The sequence below is a fragment of the Euprymna scolopes genome, chromosome 14, assembly GCF_053919585.1.
Source record: "Euprymna scolopes isolate OS-2025 chromosome 14, ASM5391958v1, whole genome shotgun sequence".
Classification (NCBI taxonomy): Eukaryota; Metazoa; Mollusca; class Cephalopoda; order Sepiida; family Sepiolidae; genus Euprymna; species Euprymna scolopes.
The window spans coordinates 88664777-88686934 of record NC_136495.1 but is presented as its reverse complement, the minus strand read 5'-3'; the positions used below and the strand labels follow the sequence as shown (position 1 = coordinate 88686934).

The 22158-nt window shown below is 33.7% G+C and overlaps 1 protein-coding gene across 15 annotated transcripts in view; it reads right to left on the bottom strand.

Annotated features, from left to right (window-relative positions):
* Window positions 1-22158, bottom strand: part of LOC145293152 (uncharacterized) — a 589140-nt gene that overhangs the window by 252790 nt on the left and 314192 nt on the right. For 14 of the 15 annotated variants that reach the window (XM_080139591.1, XM_080139597.1, XM_080139585.1 and 11 more), the window contains 3 exons: window positions 2679-2755; window positions 2491-2560; window positions 1386-1460 (listed from right to left, as the gene is read on the bottom strand). In XM_080139591.1, coding sequence (XP_079995717.1) covers window positions 1386-1460; window positions 2491-2560; window positions 2679-2755 — 222 coding nt within the window. The remainder of the gene's footprint in view (window positions 1-1385; window positions 1461-2490; window positions 2561-2678; window positions 2756-22158) is intronic. The other variant, XM_080139599.1, reaches the window with a different exon arrangement.

Genomic DNA, 22158 nt, shown 5'->3' with positions numbered 1-22158 from the left:
TAATGGCTTTTACATAATTTCTGAACGCATATACTTATTTTATTATTAAATATATCAATTAATGCGTCTTAAAATTTTTGTTTGTTTCTTCTATGATTTTTTATCATACTTAACCTTATATTTTTACTATAATTGTCATTACGGCTGTTAACATTATTATCATTATCTACTTATCTATATTTATTTACATACTTTTAGTATCTCTATTTTCCAATTGACTTTATTCTATATATGTGTATGTGGTTATATCAATATATTTGTATGTGTGTGTATATGTATTTATATGCATGCTTTTCTATAGAAGTGTATCGAAATAGTCATTGTGATAATAATTATTAATCTCCATGCATTGACTTTAATTATTATCATTTTTATTAAGTTATTATATTTACTATTATTTTTGTTTTTATTATTACTATATTTTTATTCATTATACTATTAACTTTTATTTTTCATTTAATACATCCCTTTCAATTTCTAATCATTTATTCTATATATTAAAATCAGTTGTGTTTGATGTTGATACCAATTAAGACAAATGTACATGCATTCAAATTTAAACTTTTTAAATACGTTCTTTTTTTTGACAACGGTTTACAAGAATTCTTGTGAACTATTTCAAAAGTTTGGAATGGATGCATTTCCAGTATTTTTAGCCATCTCATAAACCATAATTTCAAGAGTAAGATAGATAGAATAAGATAGTTTAATGGTGAATGCTCTGACGAACTGCAAGCACTCAACATAAATACCCCTGACAAACCCGACAAGCAGCTAAATCCCACCCCTACACAGTAGAGATACCTAGATGTAAGAGAGCTTTCTACTCCAGTAGTTTCTTCCTCAGAACCGCTAGACTTTGGAATTCCCTTCTGGGTTCCTGCTTCCCCAACTGTACTGACATGCAGAAATTCAAGTGTCTTGCTGCCTAACTCCATACATAGTACCCCTATAGCTTATGTCCCTGATAGTAGCCCCCTACATCAAAGTGGTAATGTTCCTTGTTTGGGGTGAAAATGTAATAAATAAAAAAATAAATAAAAGTATCAACCAACCATTAGTTGATTTAATTTTGTGGTCATAGATATAAAAAGACATAACTCATAAATTTATGTTATGTTTATATTTTCTGCCTTTTTGCCATGGAACAAAAATCATAACCATTCAAAACATTCCAGTTAATTTTAACGCATAAACTGTTTATTTTTTGGACAATTACTTTTTTATCCATTCCTCTATTGTTAATTGATCTTACAATTAAACAATTATCTTAAATTAAATTGCATATAATTTGCATTAAGGGAATGACCACCTAATTAACCACACCAATGTTTAAAAGTAAATGTTTTGGGGTAATATATAATGTATACATTTAATCTACTTACAGAATTATACATATTAATTGCTTCTATGGGACTGATAATGCATATTACTTCAGGCAAAAGCTTTGGGCCGAATGGCTGAAAAGAAGAAAAAAAGTCAAATAAGAATGGTAGAGATACATATTGTTATTACTTTTGTCAAAAGAAAAAACTTACTTGCACTAATAGCCACTAATATCTTTCGGAAAAGCTCTTCTCAGCAAAACTGTGGATTAAATATCCTCAACTTTTTGGAGATGAAAAATTTCAAAATAACACCAACATGGTTAAAGAGCATACTCGTCACTCTTCAGCCAAACTAAATACCAAAATGAACTTTTTGAATCTCATCCACAAAATCAAAAAGACATTCTGAGGACTCAGTAAGGCAACATTTTTATCAGGTGCATATCTGAGCCAATCAGACACATTCAGCATAGACTTTCAAACAGAAATGATTTTCACATTGGAACTTTAAAATAGAAACTTTAAATAATTTCTTAAGTTGTAACTGGACACTGACAAAAAAAATTAATCCATTCAGATCTGGAAAGATATAGGAAGGATATTGGCATATTGGCAACAGTAATGAACTTATATAATATTGCTAAATTACAACCACTGTCCAATATTTTTAAAAAATATCTAAAAGTTGAGTATTTTGCATCTTTGAGAGAAGGGTCTGTATTCTCAAAGTGCTTTTGGCCTTATTGCAGTTTTATTTATTATATTTACTTATTTATAGAGGTTTGTATATGCCTTATAGTATGATGGTGATGATGACGGCCTAAGAACACCTTTCTCTTTATTTGATTCTTTATTATATAGAATAAACATTGCATTATATAAGTAATTACATAGTATGTACATATATAATGTAAAAGATTGAATAATTTGGAGATTTAATTCATGAGGTGAACCTATATCATTTTGCCAAAAACAATGCAATTCTTGCTATAATACAAAAAAACCTTAATGAATACAGGTCTCAAAATGAATGAAAAAACTTTATTTGAAGAAATTACAGAAATAATACTTATGTTGCTACAATCAAAATACACATTCTACTAATAAAATGTGCACATATTATTAAACTGGACAAACAACTTTGTAAGAGTTAATTACTTACCCATACTCTTCGACAGTAACCATATACTCTGGCACCATCAAAATTGGTTAGAACAAACCAGTAAGTGTCACTGTGAAAACAAAGGAATAATATTTGACTTTGTACTAAATTCTTTTGAGGAGTTGTGTATAACAGGAATACAAAAAAATAATATATCTTATCAAAGAGGACAATAAAGAAAACTTTACCTGCTCATTCCTTCTTGAGGTTGATACACTTCTGCATCCGGAAAGCAAAAATGGGGGATGGATAAATTGCTGTCAACCTGAAAAATAAAATAAAATGTATCCTCTTTGTTTCCCAAAATCCAGCAAGAAAGACATTAGTTTTCTTCTCCATAATAACATTTGGTTTATCAAGAAACTGAGATGATAGGCATTTTTCTCTCATTTTACAGCTAATTTCAATCATCACCTCAAACTTGCTTAGATGTAGGCATGTAACATATTTATATTTATTTTCATATGTATTTACATTAAAAAACGACCCTGGTGTCTAACTCTGTCCCGTGGGGAAGCATAGTAAATAGGTACATTTATTAATACTTTGTTAGATTGAGAAATCATGTGACAAAATGGTTTTGTTTTATTAAAATGTCCTACTATATCAGACAAACTTATTGTGACTGATTTATCTAATAAAACTTAAAATCAAAGTTATGGATTTTAAGCACATTTCTTTGCATATGTGTACACTCTAAGGCTTAATGATAGCAGTCACAGCAAATTGAAGAATAACATATCTCACAGTATGAAAAAAGTCATCAAACTCTACCATATGACAGAAAATGAAGCACAAGATAAAAAAAAAAAGCAAAAAACAATCAAATCTTACTCACATGACTAAAACCTACCTGGAAATAATGTTAAGTTTGTTCATCAGTTAAAGGTAATTTCATAAGATAGCTTCACTTTAAAAACAAAATTATCCCACACATTAGATAACAATCCCATATGAGAGATAATTTTGTTGGAAGAATGTTTGTGATGGAAGAATTTCAACTTGGATAAACTTTAATCCCTCCAATTGAAGAAATGAATGAAATCTTTCCAAGAAAAATAACACTTCACAAGCTATCAAATATTAATAAATATTCTGAATTCAACTTGTCATGGATACATGTTGGCAATAAAACAATTCAATTGTTTGCAAAAACACAGAATCATTGTGCTGATGTGACTAATATTTGGCCAGGGATGATATACTAGTTATATGCTGAACTGATTTTAAACAAGAAAACACACCAGCTGTACATTCATCAACCGGGCATTTTATTTAATATCCTGATTTGCCATTTGATAGAATTTAATATGAAAAAAAGTTCTGGTGAATAAAGCTAAGAAGCTTGTGTTCAAATTGAGTGTTTTTTTTGTTTTTTTACTAATGTATATGCCTATAAAGTTGAGTTTGTTTTTTTTCTCACTTTTACATTGATATTAAAAGTATACGTTTTCTATTTTAAAATTATTAAAATGAAATTCTTAATATACTCAGTCTGGATATGCAAGCAACTACATTAAGGTTAACTAACCTGCATATTCCTTTGAAAAAGGAGTATTAATCAATTACTTATTAATTTTTATGATTTCTTATAAGATGATTGATTTCATTTCATTATTACCCTTAATTCTATTCATTTCTACATAAATGCATAGAATTTAAGGTAAAAATGTTCTAGCACAAGGAAATATTTTTATAGATATTTTATGACTATGGCTGAAGCACTGAATATATATATATATATATATATATATATATATATGAAACTGACCTTGTCGATGCATGCACAAAAAGTCTCTAGCAAACTCCTTTCTGAATATTTGGTCTACAGAGTTGAAATTTGATGTATAGGGTATTTTGGCCTACACTTTTGGTTTGGTTTTTAGCCTGTAAAAATAGCTGCTAAATGGTCAATAAAAAAAATTACATTGATGGAAAGAGAATAGAATTTAAAGTTATTAAATACTGGAGTTATCCAGCCTTCCAGTAGCAAGTGGGCAACCCCGTTGCATTTAGTAAAGAAGGCAGATGGTTCGTATCGAGCTTGCGGTGATTTCCGTGCACTAAATAGCATTACGAAAACAGACCGCTATCCGATACCAAACATAAATTCGTTCTGCACGCAGTTAGCTAGCAAACAGTATTTTTCTAAAATAGATTTAACCTCAGCGTATCATCAAATTAAGGTACACCCTGACGATGTGCCTAAAACAGCAGTCATGACACCTTTTGCCTTGTTTGAGTTTAATTACATGCCATTTGGTTTAAAGAATGCTGCGGCTACATTTCAGCGTTTTATGGACAAGATATTTTTAAAGTTAGACTGCGTATTTATATACCTAGATGACATATTAGTCTTTAGCGATAGCAAACAACAACACAAGGAAGACTTAGATAGAGTATTTAGAATCCTTAGCGATAACAATTTAAAGATTTCCTTAGATAAGTGTGTATTTGGAGTACCAGAGTTAGACTTTTTAGGCTTCCATGTAAACAAAGAAGGCTTACTGCCTACTTCAAGGAAAATTAAAGAGTTGGAAAATTTTCCAGTCCCTAAGGACTCAAAAAGCTTACGCAGATTTCTGGGGATGACAGGTTTTTACTGTAAGTTAGTCCCTAATTATGCATCCGTAGTTTTACCGTTAACTGAACGAATGAGGTTGGATCTGGAAGCAAAGACCGAGCTTAATGAGGAAGAAACTCACGCTTTCAAAGCAATAGTAAGCAAGTTGTCTGAATTAACGGCGTTAGTTCATCCACAGTCTTCAACTATGGAGTACCACCTAGTTACGGATGCTAGCCAATTTGCCGCGGGTGCTGCATTGAACCAGTTGGTAGATAAGAAACCAGTACCTATAGATTTCTTTTCCAAAAAATTTTCCCAAGCCCAAACTAAGTATTCCACATTTGACAGAGAGCTACTGGCAGCTTATTTTTCAGTGCTACATTTCCGCCACCTCATAGAAGGTCGCCACGTGACATTATTCACTGATCATAAGCCTCTGTGCCGAGCATATTACAGTCAGACACCGGCAAAGACAGATTGACAACAACGACACTTGTCAGTACTTGCCGAATATATTGCTGATGTGGAGTATATTAAAGGAGCTGAGAATATAGTTGCAGACTGTATGTCTCGGCCTACATTAGCTGTGCAGATAGACACATGCGATTTGGCTGAAATAGCAGAGGCACAAAGAGGTGATGACGAGATAAAGTCATACACTGATTTAAAAGAATATTGTGTGTCGAAGGAAATCGGCTCAATCCTGTGCGATATTTCGACGAAGTACCCCAGACCGTTTATCCCAAAAGAACTTTGTCAGGCTATTTTCAACAGTTTACATAGCTTAGCGCATCCTGGTACGGGAGCGTCTATTAAACTGGTTAAGTCCAGATACTTTTGGCCCAGCTTAGATAGAACAATTAAGCAATTCTGCGCAGAATGCGTAGAGTGTCAGCAAGCAAAAGTTCACAGACACACAAAGTCTGTGGTCCAAGAATTCGAGTTACCATCTGCACGTTTCCAGACGGTACATATTGATATTGTTGGTCCCTTGCCCTTAACGCGCAATGAGTCTACCCTTACTTAAGCCCTTACAAATACTTGCTTACCTGCATCGACCGTGCAACTCGCTGGATTGACTATGACTGAAATAACTGCACAGTCGGTTTCAAAGGCATTTATCAATGCATGGATGTCCAGATTTTGAGTCCCACTGCATGTGGTAACTGACACAATTAATTACAATTAATCTGATACAATTACCGATTCTCTTCTAAATTTCCGATTCCGATTCTTTTTAAATTTGTAATTTTTTTTTTTTACATTTTCTTATTACTTTAAAACTTTCTATGATGGTTGCATATACTTTTGCAAACATAAAATTACACTTAGCATGAAAGAAGTATATTACACAAGTAAACCGTAATATATATTTTAAATATTTTGTAATTGACTAAGAGACTATGCACCCATAATATTTTTTTTTTTTAATATTTATGTTTATTTACTGTTATTTAAAATTTTTTAAATATAATTTAGGGAGGGAGACTTTTTTCAAAACTATGTCTCTCTGAAAAAACAGCACAATGAACAACAAAAAAAAAATTAAAGATTCTTGAATTAAAGTAGAGCTTTTTTTAACAATGAGTAAAAAAAACCCAAAAAATTATTGTATTAAAAAACAAAACAAAAACTACCAGACAATCCCAAATAAGAATCGAACCCTCCCTCTGATTTTTAAAAATTATTTTTTTAATTATCTAAAAAATATCATTATAAATAAGAAAATATAATGTTTAAACGCTAACAATATAAATTACATAGAAATATAAATAAAAAGCAAAACATTTTGGGGTGGAAGAGAGAGGATGTGTGTTGAAAATCTCTCATAGTCATTTTTATGTTTTTATTTTTATTTCACAATTGTTTAATCATTAAGAAAAAATAAGTATTCAATAAAGAAAATTATTTATCAATTTTATTGAACACTCTACTCCCGTTATTCAAAAATCTTTTTAATTTCATTTTTTTTTTGTTTGTTTTGATTTTGAAGGAGATATAGTTTAAAAAAAAAAGCCCCACCCTACCTACCCTATATTTTAAAAATATTAAAATTTATTTTCTTTTGGATGGGTGAGGTTTAGAACTATGTCTCCCTCAGTATTTTTTTTAATTTTCTATTTTTGAGCGATTATCATGACTCCCAAGATGTGGTTTTTGTTCTAATGTAACACTCAACACTACTGTTTTTTAACTGATTAAACGCTTTAAAATAAGCTAAACCACTAAAACCTTACCCAGCTAGGTAGAAAACGAACACTTAGAAAAACTGATGTTATCCTTTTTAAAATAACAGTAAACGAAATTTTTTTTTTTTTAATAATATGGGGGTGGCAGTTCTAGGAAAAACTTAATTCATGGAATTTGCATTTAGATTTAAGCACAAATACGGATTGGAGGGAAACTGTTGATGGTCGTTGTAGAAGTGTAGATAGTGTTTTTTGTGGAAGTTTGGCAGTGGGTGGGGGGGGCTGGTACTTGGATGAGCTATGAAAATAACAATAAAACAGAGATATGCTCACAATGTCTCTTCTATGGGAAAGTTGTTGCAGGAAAGGCATTTGCAGGAAAAAGGGCATCACCTACTAGGTTTAGAACTTTGCCAAAGTAGAATAACCCTATACTACCCAAGCAGATCCTGCTCAGATATGGCAATAGTACTCCATTTTTGGCTGTATCTGGCTCTTATTAGCATTACAAGTTGATTTTTTTCTTTTTAGATAATCATCCACCTGCATGAAAAGAGCTATGTAAAAGATGTTGAAAACCATTTGAATTATGCAAATATCATCAATAGTTCAAAAGTTATGAGAATTTTAAGTGCCAAAATTTAGGCTTTTCCCTGGACATTTTTCTATTTCAAAAAATTTGGTAATTTCACCACCATTTATTTATTTTTCAAGCTATTCTCATGAAACGTGGCACTCTTATGTAAAATTGTGTGCTCTTTCTGATTATATAGTAAAATTTGATGTATCTCTCTACTATAAGCCATGAATTATAAATTCAGATGTACAAATTTCAATTTTTTTTTAAACTGCCACATGGTACAGTGGGTGTCTATTCATGAACAAAACTATTATAGTGTTATTTAAATGTAGCTTTATTGAGAGTAGGTATTTTCCTGCCTCCTCACCAAAGGAGAGCTTAATTTGGGTGTAGCCATTGAATGCCTAAAGAGCATTCATGGCCGGAATTTTACTACTCCCCTCACAGAAAAAAAAAAAATGAGTAGATATGAATTAATCTCAGAAATAAATTGAAGAAAATTTTTCATATAGATTTTGGATTTCTGTAAAAGATGGAAATTCCTATAGTTGACCAGAACTTATGTACTTTGGGACCAGTCCATTTTTCAATTTTGTAAATCCTCTCTATCTGGCCCAAAATATACCCCTATTTTCTGAGATGCAACCATAAAGCGTACTTTACATGAATCATTGGTATAGCTTTCACAGTACCAGCATACCAAGAATCCTGATAAGCAACAACTATAGATTCACCAGTTGATGGTAATTTTTGTCATTTCTATTCTGTTGCTTTACTGAAAATTCAACTATGTAAACAAAGAAATAAAACGGTAATTTTTTTTATCTTGTTTCCACCTTAACATTTAAAATGATTACTTTTGTAGGTTTTAGGGTATGCTGAAAATAAATATCACATTTAAATTTTCTGCAAATAAGTAGTTTTCCAGATATTAAGCAATGTCATTTCTTATGTTATCACTGGTGACCATCTTGGTAGGCATGTGCGCGCAAACGTAACCCCGAGAAACTATATGCAAACAGCAACAACATAAGAAATGACATTGCTTAATATCCGGAAAGCTACTTATTTGCGGAAAATTTAAATGCCATATTCATTTTCAGCATACTCGAAAACCTTAAACGATAGTCATTTTAAAGAAAAATGTTAAGGTGGAAACAAGGTAAAAATTTACGAAATGCATCAAAATTAAATTCTTTATCGAACCGCCTAATAATAATTATTATTATTTAGATATCCTCAATTAAAAAAAAGTTTTGTTTTACAGATTCGAAAAAAAAATGGTTTTGACAATGAGTTAAAAATAAATTAAAGTTTCACAATATATTTTATTTAATTGTTAGGTGAAAGTACAGAATAGTTACCAAACACCCTTCCTTCCCATGTTAAGAATGGGTTTCTAAATAATGTTATTATTTCAGCATGGTAGCATGAGTGCACAAGTACCTTTTATTTGTTATATATTTATATGGTATTATTACCGTACATTAACAGGGGTACTAATTAGAGGTCACCATTTCGGTAGGCTCCCACTTCGGGGCGCCTCCGATAACAGGAAGAACTGGAGCGCTGAAATAGAAAGAAATACTGGTAAAAGAAGACATTGTCTTCTTATAAAAATGAGGACGTGTAACGCGACTTTGTTATGAATTCATGAGGTTTTATATATCCAATATATATGTGTGTTTTCCCGAAACTCGGGTTACAAAGAAAGACAGTGCATTTTGTAAAGTCTGTATTAATGTTCAATGCTCCTCTTGGCTACCTTACGGGAGCTGAGGAGTGAGGCGTGTGTTCTGTCTCTAGTCGCCGTGGAAGTGAGGACGTTTCCTTCACTCGAATATCCCACGTAAACCATTCTCGCTTTTCATTGGCTGGAACCTCTGATGACGTATAAGAAGAAAGAAAGGAAAAGAGAAAAGAGTAGGGAGAAAGAGAGAACTAAGGTGAGAATACAGCCTAGTCTCGTAGTAGTAGCAGCTCGCTACAAGAGTCCCCCTCCAATTAACGGAGTTAAGTAACTTATACCCAGTTATTAAATCTGTTCTTTGTTTAAAAATAAAAATATTCGTTTTTCTTCTTCCATGTCACCTTCCTTCCTGCTCTAGACTTATTTGTGTCAGTAGCAATTCCATCTTCGACTTTGTCGGTATCGTCTGTCCTAATAATCTTATCACTAGTATTAACTTTATCTGTCTGTGACTTCTCCGTCTGTCTAATTTTATTACTAATAGTTGGTTCTATATAGGGTTTTAATCTATCTATCGATACGTGTGTGTGAGTACCGTTGTTCATGTCGATCTGGAAATGCTTGTCTGATCGAGTCAAGACTTTATAAGGACCTGAGTAAGGTGCTTCTAACGGTTTTCTAACTCGATCGACCCTGAGCCATACTTTTCACAGGACCGTAAGGTTTTTGGTATGAAAGTTTTTGAATTGTCGTGGATATGTCCTTTTCCATTGTCGAGTACATCAATTTGGGACATCCATTCACACAAATTACGTATGTACTTATTATTAACTGGAGTCTCTTCTGCTCTCCGTCTGTGTATTAACTGCTGAGGAATCAATATCGGAGCTCCAGTAACAGATGCAAAAGAGGAAAAACCTGATGCATTTGTACATGTGCATTTGTACATATGCACATGTACACATGCATTTATAGATTAAAGTTGCTTGATTTTTAACGGTTTCTTATCCATCTGTCAGTAGCTCAAACAGTAATTATTAAAGCTTAGTGCTGAAAGTTTTGGTTTGGATTCTAGCTGATTGCACTGAAGTCATTTTCTTTTGTTAAACTTTTGAAATCATTACTATGTATTAGGTACAATATAATAATCAATAGAGAAGTGGCTCTATAATAATAAATACGAAATTTGGATTATGCTCGTGAATTTCTGAGATGAGGCTTAGTAAATCATATTATTTGGATTTTTCAGACTACTGATGTAATGAGTAATCGAACTTCAAATAATACATAAGCTGCATAAATTAAAATATCATATTTAAGTGTATTTTATGACCAGGTAACGCTTTGGCACAGTTGAATCTCTACAGTTCCAGGTGAGAATTGTCTAAAGATAATGGTTTCAATCCTACCCAAAGCTGGCCAGAGGCTTATTTGGCCAAAACGTGGTGACACAACAACAACTATGGATGGCAGTAATTGCTGAGGATGCAGTTAGGAGTTTTGAAGTTCCTATCCCGTCACGGTTTCCACCTGATGAAGGCCAGAGGAATAGTTGGCCAAAACGTCGTGAAACAACAACTAATAAAGATGAGGATAATAGTCCGCAATAAATAAATAAACTCTTTTTTTTTATTATTGAAATAATATATGTGTTGCTATGAATACCTCTAGACACACAAACAAGTAACAGCGAATCGATGTCGATCCTGGAGGACAGCAAAAGTAGTTGTCTTGATTATTGGAGGCTTGTCTCGCATGTGCTGCGGAAAAGGAGTAGTCACTATTTCAACAAATGACAGTGACTATGTTAGGATCGATGCTCTAGTGGTCTGTGGTAAACCACTAGGATCTGATCTGTTGTTAGAGATCAATGTAATAAAAGCATTGTGAGGCGTTACTGTCGGATTTAAAGGTGCAGTTCAGATCAGCATCAAGAAAATCTCCATGTGTGTAGCTACCTCCATCAGTAAACTGGACTTTACTGCTACGTTTGACCATCGGAAATGAGCATGGATCGTGGCATGAAAACTGTCCACCTGAAGGACTGCGTAATGGAGTGCTAGAATATCGAGTGACTGCGGAACTGCAACCAGATTATGATCAAGAACTCCGGATATGGATGGACAAGGGTTGGCTTGTACCATACCTGGAAGAAAGACTTGAACCTCCCAAGGAATTAATTCCATTGATGGTTGTGATGTAGCGGAATAAGGCGATGGTGCAGCCATTGATGAACTACCACAAACTTAACAATCATGTTCATGGCAAATACAGATGTTTGCGCTGCTAAGACGCATGAGTGGCACCAAAAAGGGGCAAATGTGTCACTGTTTGACCTCCGGAAAGTCCATAAGATACTGTAGTTATACCAGACAGTAGAGGTCGATGGAAATAGATACTGTGTGACACATTTGGGGTTTGGCTTGAACTTGGCTCCCCTCATTATGAAGGCTATCTATCATTAAGCCAAAGTCAGAGTGGCAATCTCCCCACCTTTTTATAAAGACTCTCTTAAATCACACATAATCACCTTTTAGAATAAAAAAAAAAAAAAAACACCCAGGACTTATCTACCATAGAAAAAAAATCAGTCAACTGCCCTAAAATGCTGGAATGGGAAATCATTTTACATTAAATTCTAAAATAATTTTTATTTATCTTTCATGAAAGTTTTTCAAGGTGTTCACACATAATTGTTAATAAAGGTAGAATCATATATTTTGGAGAGGTGGTCAGATATGGAGGGATAACGGAAGGTATTAATCTACAATAATACCAAAGAAATATTGCAATATATTCATTTTTAAACAGTCCTAGATTTCGATTTCAGTTTTTTGTACATAAAATGAATTACAATTCAGCTTTTGAGTTCTTTAACTTCTTTTCTTTTAATGAATACATGGCATTTTTACGGAATTGCAGCATATTTATGTGCATTTACTGCAGATTATTTGGAAACCATTCATTTTTGGAGATTTTCAGTCATATATTCTAATTCCTAGCACAAAAATACACATATATAGTAAATTTCATTGCTTAACAAAGATATGACATTTTTACTGAAAAAGTAGTGTAAAAAATGTGACAACACACATATGGTCTTAAAGAGGGAAAAATATCCAAACGTGTGAGGCACAAAAATAATCATAATTTCCTTAATTTTAATTGGACTTAAAAAATTTAAAAAGATTGTTTCTTCGCTCATCAAGCTCTTTCTATAGATTCAATATTGAAATATTTTAAACTATTTCAGTTTTTTTATGTGTATTGCTAAGTAGAGGTCTTTCTGCATCTCTATATATCTTTCTGTCATCATACTAGATATCTTTCTGTCATCATACTTGGTATCTTTCTGTCATCATACTAGATATCTTTCTGTCATCATACTAGATATCTTTCTGTCATCATACTAGATATCTTTTTGTCATCATACTTGGTATCTTTCTGTCATCATACTAGATATCTTTCTGTCATCATACTAGATATCTTTCTGTCCTCATACTAGATATCCTTCTTTCATCATACTAGATATCTTTCTGTCCTCATACTAGATATCTTTCTGTCATCATACTAGATATCCTTCTTTCATCATACTAGATATCTTTCTGTCATCATACTAGATATCTTTGTGTCATCATACGAGATATCTTTGTGTCATCATACTAGATATCTTTCTGTCATCATGCTAGATATCTTTCTGTCATCATACTAGATATCTTTCTGTCATCATACTAGATATCTTTCTGTCATCATACTAGATATCTTTCTGTCATCATACTAAATATCTTTCTGTCATCATACTAAATATCTTTCTGTCATCATACTATATATCTTTCTGTCATCATACTAGATATCTTTCTGTCATCATACTAGTTATCTTTCTGCATCTCTATATATCTTTCTGTCATCATATTAAATATCTTTCTGTCATCATACTAGATATCTTTTTGTCATCATACTAGATATCTTTCTGTCATCATACTAGATATCTTTCTGTCATCATACTAGATATCTTTCTGTCATCATACTAGATATCTTTCTGTCATCATACAAGATATCCTTCTTTCATCATACTAGATATCCTTCTTTCATCATACTAGATATCCTTCTTTCATCATACTAGATATCTTTCTGTCATCATACTAGATATCTTTCTGTCATCATACTAGATATCTTTCTGCATCTCTAGATATCTTTCTGTCATCATACTAGATATCTTTCTGTCATCATACTAGATATCTTTCTGTCATCATACTAGATATCCTTCTTTCATCATACTAGATATCTTTCTGTCATCATACTAAATATCCTTCTTTCATCATACTAGATATCTTTCTGTCATCATACAAGATATCTTTCTGTCATCATATTAAATATCTTTCTGTCATCATACTAGATATCTTTCTGTCATCATACTAGATATCTTTCTGTCATTATACTAGATATCTTTCTGTCATCATACTAGATATCTTTCTGTCATCATACTAGAAATCTTTCTGTCATCATACTAGATATCTTTCTGTCATCATACAAGATATCCTTCTTTCATCATACTAGATATCCTTCTTTCATCATACTAGATATCTTTCTGTCATCATACTAGATATCTTTCTGTCATCATACTAGATATCTTTCTGCATCTCTAGATATCTTTCTGTCATCATACTAGATATCTTTCTGTCATCATACTAGATATCTTTCTGTCATCATACTAGATATCTTTCTGTCATCATACTAGATATCTTTCTGTCATCATACTAGATATCTTTCTGCATCTCTATATATCTTTCTGTCATCATGCTAGATATCTTTCTGTCATCATACTAGATATATTTCTGTCATCATACTAGATATATTTCTGTCATCATACTAGATATATTTCTGTCATCATACTAGATATCTTTCTGTCATCATACTAGATATCTTTCTGTCATCCTACTAGATATCTTTCTGTCATCATACTAGATATCTTTCTGTCATCATACTAGATATCTTTCTGTCATCATACTAGATATCTTTCTGTCATCATACTAGATATCTTTCTGTCATCATACTAGATATCTTTCTGTCATCCTACTAGATATCTTTCTGTCATCATACTAGATATCATTCTGTCATCATACTAGATATCTTTCTGTCATCATACTAGATATCTTTCTGTCATCATACTAGATATCTTTCTGTCATCATACTAGATATCTTTCTGTCATCATACTAGATATCCTTCTGTCATCATACTAGATATCTTTCTGTCATCATACTAGATATCTTTCTGTCATCATACTAGATATCCTTCTGTCATCATACTAGATATCCTTCTGTCATCATACTAGATATCTTTCTGTCATCATACTAGATATCCTTCTGTCATCATACTAGATATCCTTCTGTCATCATACTAGATATCTTTCTGTCATCATACTAGATATCTTTCTGTCATCATACTAGATATCTTTCTGTCATCATACTAGATATCTTTCTGTCATCATACTAGATATCTTTCTGTCATCATACTTGATATCTTTCTGTCATCATACTAGATATCTTTCTCTCATCATACTAGATATCTTTCTGTCATCATACTAGATATCTTTCTGTCATCATACTAGATATCTTTCTGTCATCATACTAGATATCTTTCTGTCATCATACTAGATATCTTTCTGTCATCATACTAGATATCTTTCTGTCATACAAGATATCCTTCTTTAATCATACTAGATATCTTTCTGTCATCATACTAGATATCTTTCTGTCATCATACTAGATATCTTTCTGTCATCATACTAGATATCTTTCTGTCATCATACTAGATATCTTTCTGTCATCATACTAGATATCTTTCTGTCATACTAGATATCCTTCTTTCATCATACTAGATATCTTTCTGTCATCATACTAGATATCTTTCTCTCATCATACTAGATATCTTTCTCTCATCATACTAGATATCTTTCTGTCATCATACTAGATATCTTTCTGTCATCATACTAGATATCTTTCTCTCATCATACTAGATATCTTTCTGTCATCATACTAGATATCTTTCTGTCATCATACTAGATATCTTTCTGTCATCATACTAGATATCTTTCTGTCATCATACTAGATATCTTTCTGTCATCATACTAGATATCTTTCTGTCATCATACTAGATATCTTTCTGTCATCATACTAGATAACTTTCTGTCATCATACTAGATATCTTTCTGTCATCATACTAGATATCTTTCTGTCATACTAGATATCCTTCTTTCATCATACTAGATATCTTTCTGTCATCATACTAGATATCTTTCTGCCATCATACTAGATATCTTTCTGTCATCATACTAGATATCTTTCTGCATCTCTATATATCTTTCTGTCATCATGCTAGATATCTTTCTGTCCTCATACTAGATATATTTCTGTCATCATACTAGATATATTTCTGACATCATACTAGATATATTTCTGTCATCATACTAGATATCTTTCTGTCATCATAGTAGATATCTTTCTGTGATCATACTAGATATCTTTCTGTCATCATACTAGATATCTTTCTGTCATCATACTAGATATCCCTCTGTCATCATACTAGATATCTTTCTGTCATCATACTAGATATCTTTCTGTCATCATACTAGATATCTTTCTGTCATCATACTTGATATCATTCTCTAATCATACTAGATATCTTTCTGTCATCATACTAGATATCTTTCTGTCATCATACTAGATATCTTTCTGTCATCATGCTAGATATCTTTCTGTCATCATACTAGATATCTTTCTGTCATCATACTAGATATCTTTCTTTCATCATACTAGATATGTTTCTGTCATCATGCTAGATATCTTTCTGTCATCATACTAGATATCTTTCTGTCATCATACTAGATATCTTTCTGTCATCATACAAGATATCCTTCTTTCATCATACTAGATATCCTTCTGTCATCATACTAGATATATTTCTGTCATCATACTAGATATCTTTCTGTCATCATACAAGATATCTTTCTGTATTCATACTAGATATCTTTCTGTCATCATACTAGATATCTTTCTGTCATCATACTAGATATCTTTCTGTCATCATACTAGATATCTTTCTGTCATCATACTAGATATCTTTCTGTCATCATACTAGATATCTTTCTGTCATCATACTAGATATCTTTCTGTCATCATACTAGATATCCTTCTGTCATCATACTAGATATCTTTCTGTCATCATGCTAGATATCTTTCTGTCATCATGCTAGATATCTTTCTGTCATCATACTAGATATCTTTCCGTCATCCTACTAGATATCCTTCTTTCATCATACTAGATATCCTTCTTTCATCATACTAGATATCTTTCTGTATTCATACTAGATATCCTTCTTTCATCATACTAGATATCTTTCTTTCATCATACTAGATATCTTTCTGTCATCATACTAGATATCTTTCTGTCATCATACTAGATATCTTTCTGCATCTCTATATATCTTTCTGTCATCATACTAGATATCTTTCTGTCATCATACTAGATATCCTTCTGTCATCATACTAGATATCTTTCTGTCATCATACTAGATATCTTTCTGTCATCATACTAGATATCTTTCTGTCATCATACTAGATATCTTTCTGTCATCATACAAGATATCTTTCTGCCATCATACTAGATATCCTTCTTTCATCATACTAGATATCCTTCTGTCATCATACTAGATATATTTCTGTCATCATACTAGATATCTTTCTGTCATCAAACTAGATATCTTTCTGTCATCATACTAGATATCTTTCTGTCATCATACTAGATATCTTTCTGTCATCATACTAGATATCTTTCTGTCATCATACTAGATATCTTTCTGTCATCATACTAGTTATCTTTCTGTCATCATGCTAGATATCTTTCTGTCATCATGCTAGATATCTTTCTGTCATCATACTAGATATCTTTCTGTCATCATGCTAGATATCTTTCTGTCATCATACTAGATATCTTTCTGTCATCATACTAGATATCTTTCTGTCATCATACTAGATATCTTTCTGTCATCATACTAGATATCCTTCTTTCATCATACTAGATATCTTTCTGTCATCATACAAGATATCTTTCTGTCATCATACTAGATATCTTTCTGTCATCATACTAGATATCCTTCTTTCATTATACTAGATATCTTTCTGTCATCATACTAGATATCTTTCTGTCATCATACTAGATATCTTTCTGCATCTCTATATATCTTTCTGTCATCATACTAGATATCTTTCTGTCATCATACTAGATATCTTTCTGTCATCATACTAGATATCCTTCTTTCATCATACTAGATATCTTTCTGTCATCATACTAGATATCTTTCTGTCATCATACTAGATATCCCTCTGTCATCATACTAGATATCTTTTAGTCATCATACTAGATATCCTTCTGTCATCATACTAGATATCTTTCTGTCATCATACTAGATATCTTTCTGTCATCATACTAGATATCTTTCTGTCATCATACTAGATATCTTTCTGTCATCATACTTGGTATCTTTCTGTCATCATACTAGATATCTTTTTCGCATCATACTAGATATCCCTCTGTCATCATACTAGATATCTTTCTGTCATCATACTAGATATCTTTCTGTCATCATACTAGATATCTTTCTGTCATCATACTAGATATCTTTCTGTCATCATACTAGATATCTTTCTGTCATCATACTAGATATCTTTCTGTCATCATACTAGATATCTTTCTGTCATCATACTAGATATCTTTTTGTCATCATACTAGATATCTTTCTGTCATCATACTAGATATCTTTCTGTCATCATACTAGATATCTTTCTGTCATCATACTAGATATCTTTCTGTCATCATACTAGATATCTTTCTGTCATCATACTAGATATCTTTCTGTCATCATACTAGATATCTTTCTGTCATCATACTAGATATCCTTCTTTCATCATACTAGATATCTTTCTGTCATCATACTAGATATCTTTCTGTCATCATACTAGATATCTTTCTGTCATCATACTAGATATCTTCTTGTCATCATACTAGATATCTTTCTGTCATCATAATAGATATCTTTCTGCATCTCTATATATCTTTCTGTCATCATACTAGATATCTTTCTGTCATCATACTAGATATCTTTTTGTCATCATACTAGATATCTTTCTGTCATCATACTAGATATCTTTCTGTCATCATACTAGATATCTTTCTGTCATCATACTATATATCTTTCTGCATCTCTATATATCTTTCTGCATCTCTATATATCTTTCTGTCAGCATTGTCATTGTGAATATGGCATTTGTTGTTCCTTGTTTGCAACAAATCCAAATTGTACTTCTGATATTCCAGATCATATTTTGTTTCGCAGTCTCATAAGTTTCAGTAAGAGCTTTGATTTATGGCTCATCAGGCTAATTGTTCTGTGACATTCACAGTCGGTTGTTAAAAATATGAAAAAAAAGTAATTTTGAAATTGTAAGCTTCTTCAGCCATTTCTTGGGATTGACTATATTCCGCTTTCCTCTCCTCTCTTAAAATATATATATAAAGTAATTTTGAGATCGTAAACTGCTTCAGTCATTTTAGATACTGATTCCATATACCCCTCTCTCTTAAAAATATATGTGAAATTATGTAATTTTGAGATCGTAAGCTGCTTTAGCCATTTCTAGAACCCTCATCGTATCCCCCCCTTTCTTTAAAATTTATATGGAATAATGTAATTTTGAGATCGTAAACTGCTTAAGCCATTTCTGGGCCTCACTCAATGCCCCCAGTTCCCTTAAAAGTATATATATGAAATAACATAATTTTGAGATTTTAGACTGCTTCAGCCATTTATGGGACGACTCGATATTACCACCCCCAAGGCTTAAAATATATATAAAATAAAGTAATTTTGAAATCATAAACTGCTTTAGCCATTTCTGGGACCGACTATTTCCTCCAGTGACACTCCAGTCACCTTGCTCCCATGGATGCTCCTCCAAAGGGTAGCTCCCCAAGTGAGGCGGCACAACTTGTAAAAAATGAGATGGCTGTGGGAAGTCTTGGGTGACTCCAGTCAGTCCCCTGGTCCTGGTATCAGATGTGACGAGGGAAACGACTCTTCTGGAGAACCAGAGTAAAGGTGAAATTCCAAAGACTGCTGTAAACGCAGCAATAAAGAGAAAGCTTCCTATCTCTCTGCTGGAGTCAGAAGAAGAAACGTTAAAGCAGGTCAACTACAGCCAGCAGCACTCCAGTCACCTAAACCACAACCAGAATCCCCAAAGAAGGCTAGGAAGGACACCACAATCAAGAAATTCATTCTCCGAAGAGGAAGCTCCCCAAGTAAGGGAGCTCAACCTAAAACAATATGAGGTGGCTGTGGGAAGTGGACTGCAGCTAGCGGCACTCCAGTTACTCCAGTCCCAACAAATCTGGTTCAAAAGGAGACACAGACCAAGAAGGATGAGGGACCTAGAAGAAGACCTAAGCAGGTGGTACCTAAGTTCCCTCAGCCTAAACTGAACAAACAAATAAGATCTGCTCCCCAAAAGGACTACCCAAATAGGGAAGCAGACCCCAAAAAGAACGAGATGCCTCTAGCAACTCAGTCCATAAAAGACCCATTCCAAAAAGACAGCCCACCTCTAAGCTTCAACAGGGCTTTGAAGAAAAAGATCACCTCCGGCCACGACAAGTAGCCAAGAACAAAAAGAGGGAGCAGTATGGCCACCCCAGTCATCCAGTCATAGCTCTCCACAAAAGAAAGGAACTTTTGACAACTACATGGAAGGGAATATAATAAAAACCCTTCCAGGTACAATAGAGGAGCTCCAGAAGAGAGGCGTTTCCCTGTCACATCTAATAGCAGGACCAGAGGACTGACTGGAGTCACCCAAGACTCAATGGTGCAGCTTCTCTTGGATCTGAAGATCTCGGCCATCCACATCGTCAGGAGAAGTTATGCAGTGTAGGAGATTTTGCTCCTCACCAAGGAACAAGCTGAGGATTTTTCAGTAAGAGACCACAAATGGAGGAACATCCTAGCTAAACTGAAATACCTGGGCAGGAGGAGGATGACAGTCTCTGTAATAGGTGTCTTCTGCTACTTCGGATATAAACTAGGAGGAGTCTTTAGTTAGTGGGATGACATCGAGTCAGTACTCCTAGTGTGCAATCCTTGCAACCTCATGTTGGGGGACTACAAAATCAACATGAGTGTCAACCACACTGGATTTAATGCTATTCCAGTTCGAGCAATGGACACTATCTATCATTGTCGAGAAAAGAAGGTGTAATTCTTGTCAGCAGCAAGGACATATGGTCAAGGATTTTTTTTTTTTTTTATTACATTTTCACCCCAAACAAGGCACATTGCCACTCAGGTGTAGGGGGCTACTATCAGGGTCAGCAACTACTGGGGCACTATGTAGGGATTTGGGCAGCAAGATGTCGGTTCACGTTGCACTTGAACTTCTGCATGTCAGTACAGTTAGGGAAGCAGGATCCTAGAATGGAATTCCAGAGTCTAGCGGTTCTGGGGAAGAAACTACTGGAGTAGAAAGATCTTTTACATCTAGGGATCTCTACTGTGTGGGGGTGGGATTTAGCTGCCTGTCGGGTTTGTCGAGGGTGTCTGCGTCGTGGGGGCACAAGTGTCTGCAGTTCGTCAGAGCATTCACCATTAAAATACTTGTAGAGCAAGCAGAGGGATGCAACGTTTCGTCGATGGGACAGAGGCTGAAGCTTAGATGCCAGTTCAGGGCCTATCAGGTTGGCGACTCTTTTTTGAACCTTGTCTAGGAGCGAGAGACTAGTAGTAGACGCACCAGCCCAGATGTGACAACAATACTCCATACATGGGCGAATGGTGGCCTTATAGAGATACAGGATACTTTCAGATGTCAGTAGTTTTCTAGCACGATAGAGAGAGCCTACCTTTTTTGCAGCAGCCCTGGCAATGTTTTCAATATAATTGTTCCAGCTCATGTTTCCTGTGAACATTAGGCCAAGCAGTTTGAAAGATGTACTCTCAGACAGGGAGTCACTGGCCATTGCTATTGGTGGCAGAGAAGGTTTCTTGTAATTATTGAAGGAAACCAGTTTAGTCTTGGCAGCATTGAATGTGACCATCCATTTATGTCCCCATTCCACTACAAATTGGAGGTCATCCTCTAGTGTTTTTGCCATTTCTTTAGATATGTGTTCATTTGTTTTCCTGTCATGCCTGTTATAGAGTGTAGTGTCATCAGCATATATACCCATCTCAGAGGCAGTTTTGTCGGGGAGGTCATTAATAAATATCAGGAACAATAGAGGTCCAAGAATAGACCCCTGAGGCACTCCCGCATTTATATCACACTGTTTAGATGTTCGACCGTCGAGGACAACTACCAGTGATACCGTATGATTTAATTTTCCTGAGGAGACATACCCTGTCAAAAGCCTTAGATATATCTAGAGCTACCGCTCTGCCCTCCCCCGCTTTGTCCAGTGAATGGTATATACGTTCAGAGATTACAGTGAGGATGTCAGCTGTGGAACGGGCTTGTCTAAATCCATATTGTTTGTCAGTCAGAAGTTTAGCATCTGTAAGGTGCCAGACTAGAGCATGGTTAATTATGGTCTCAA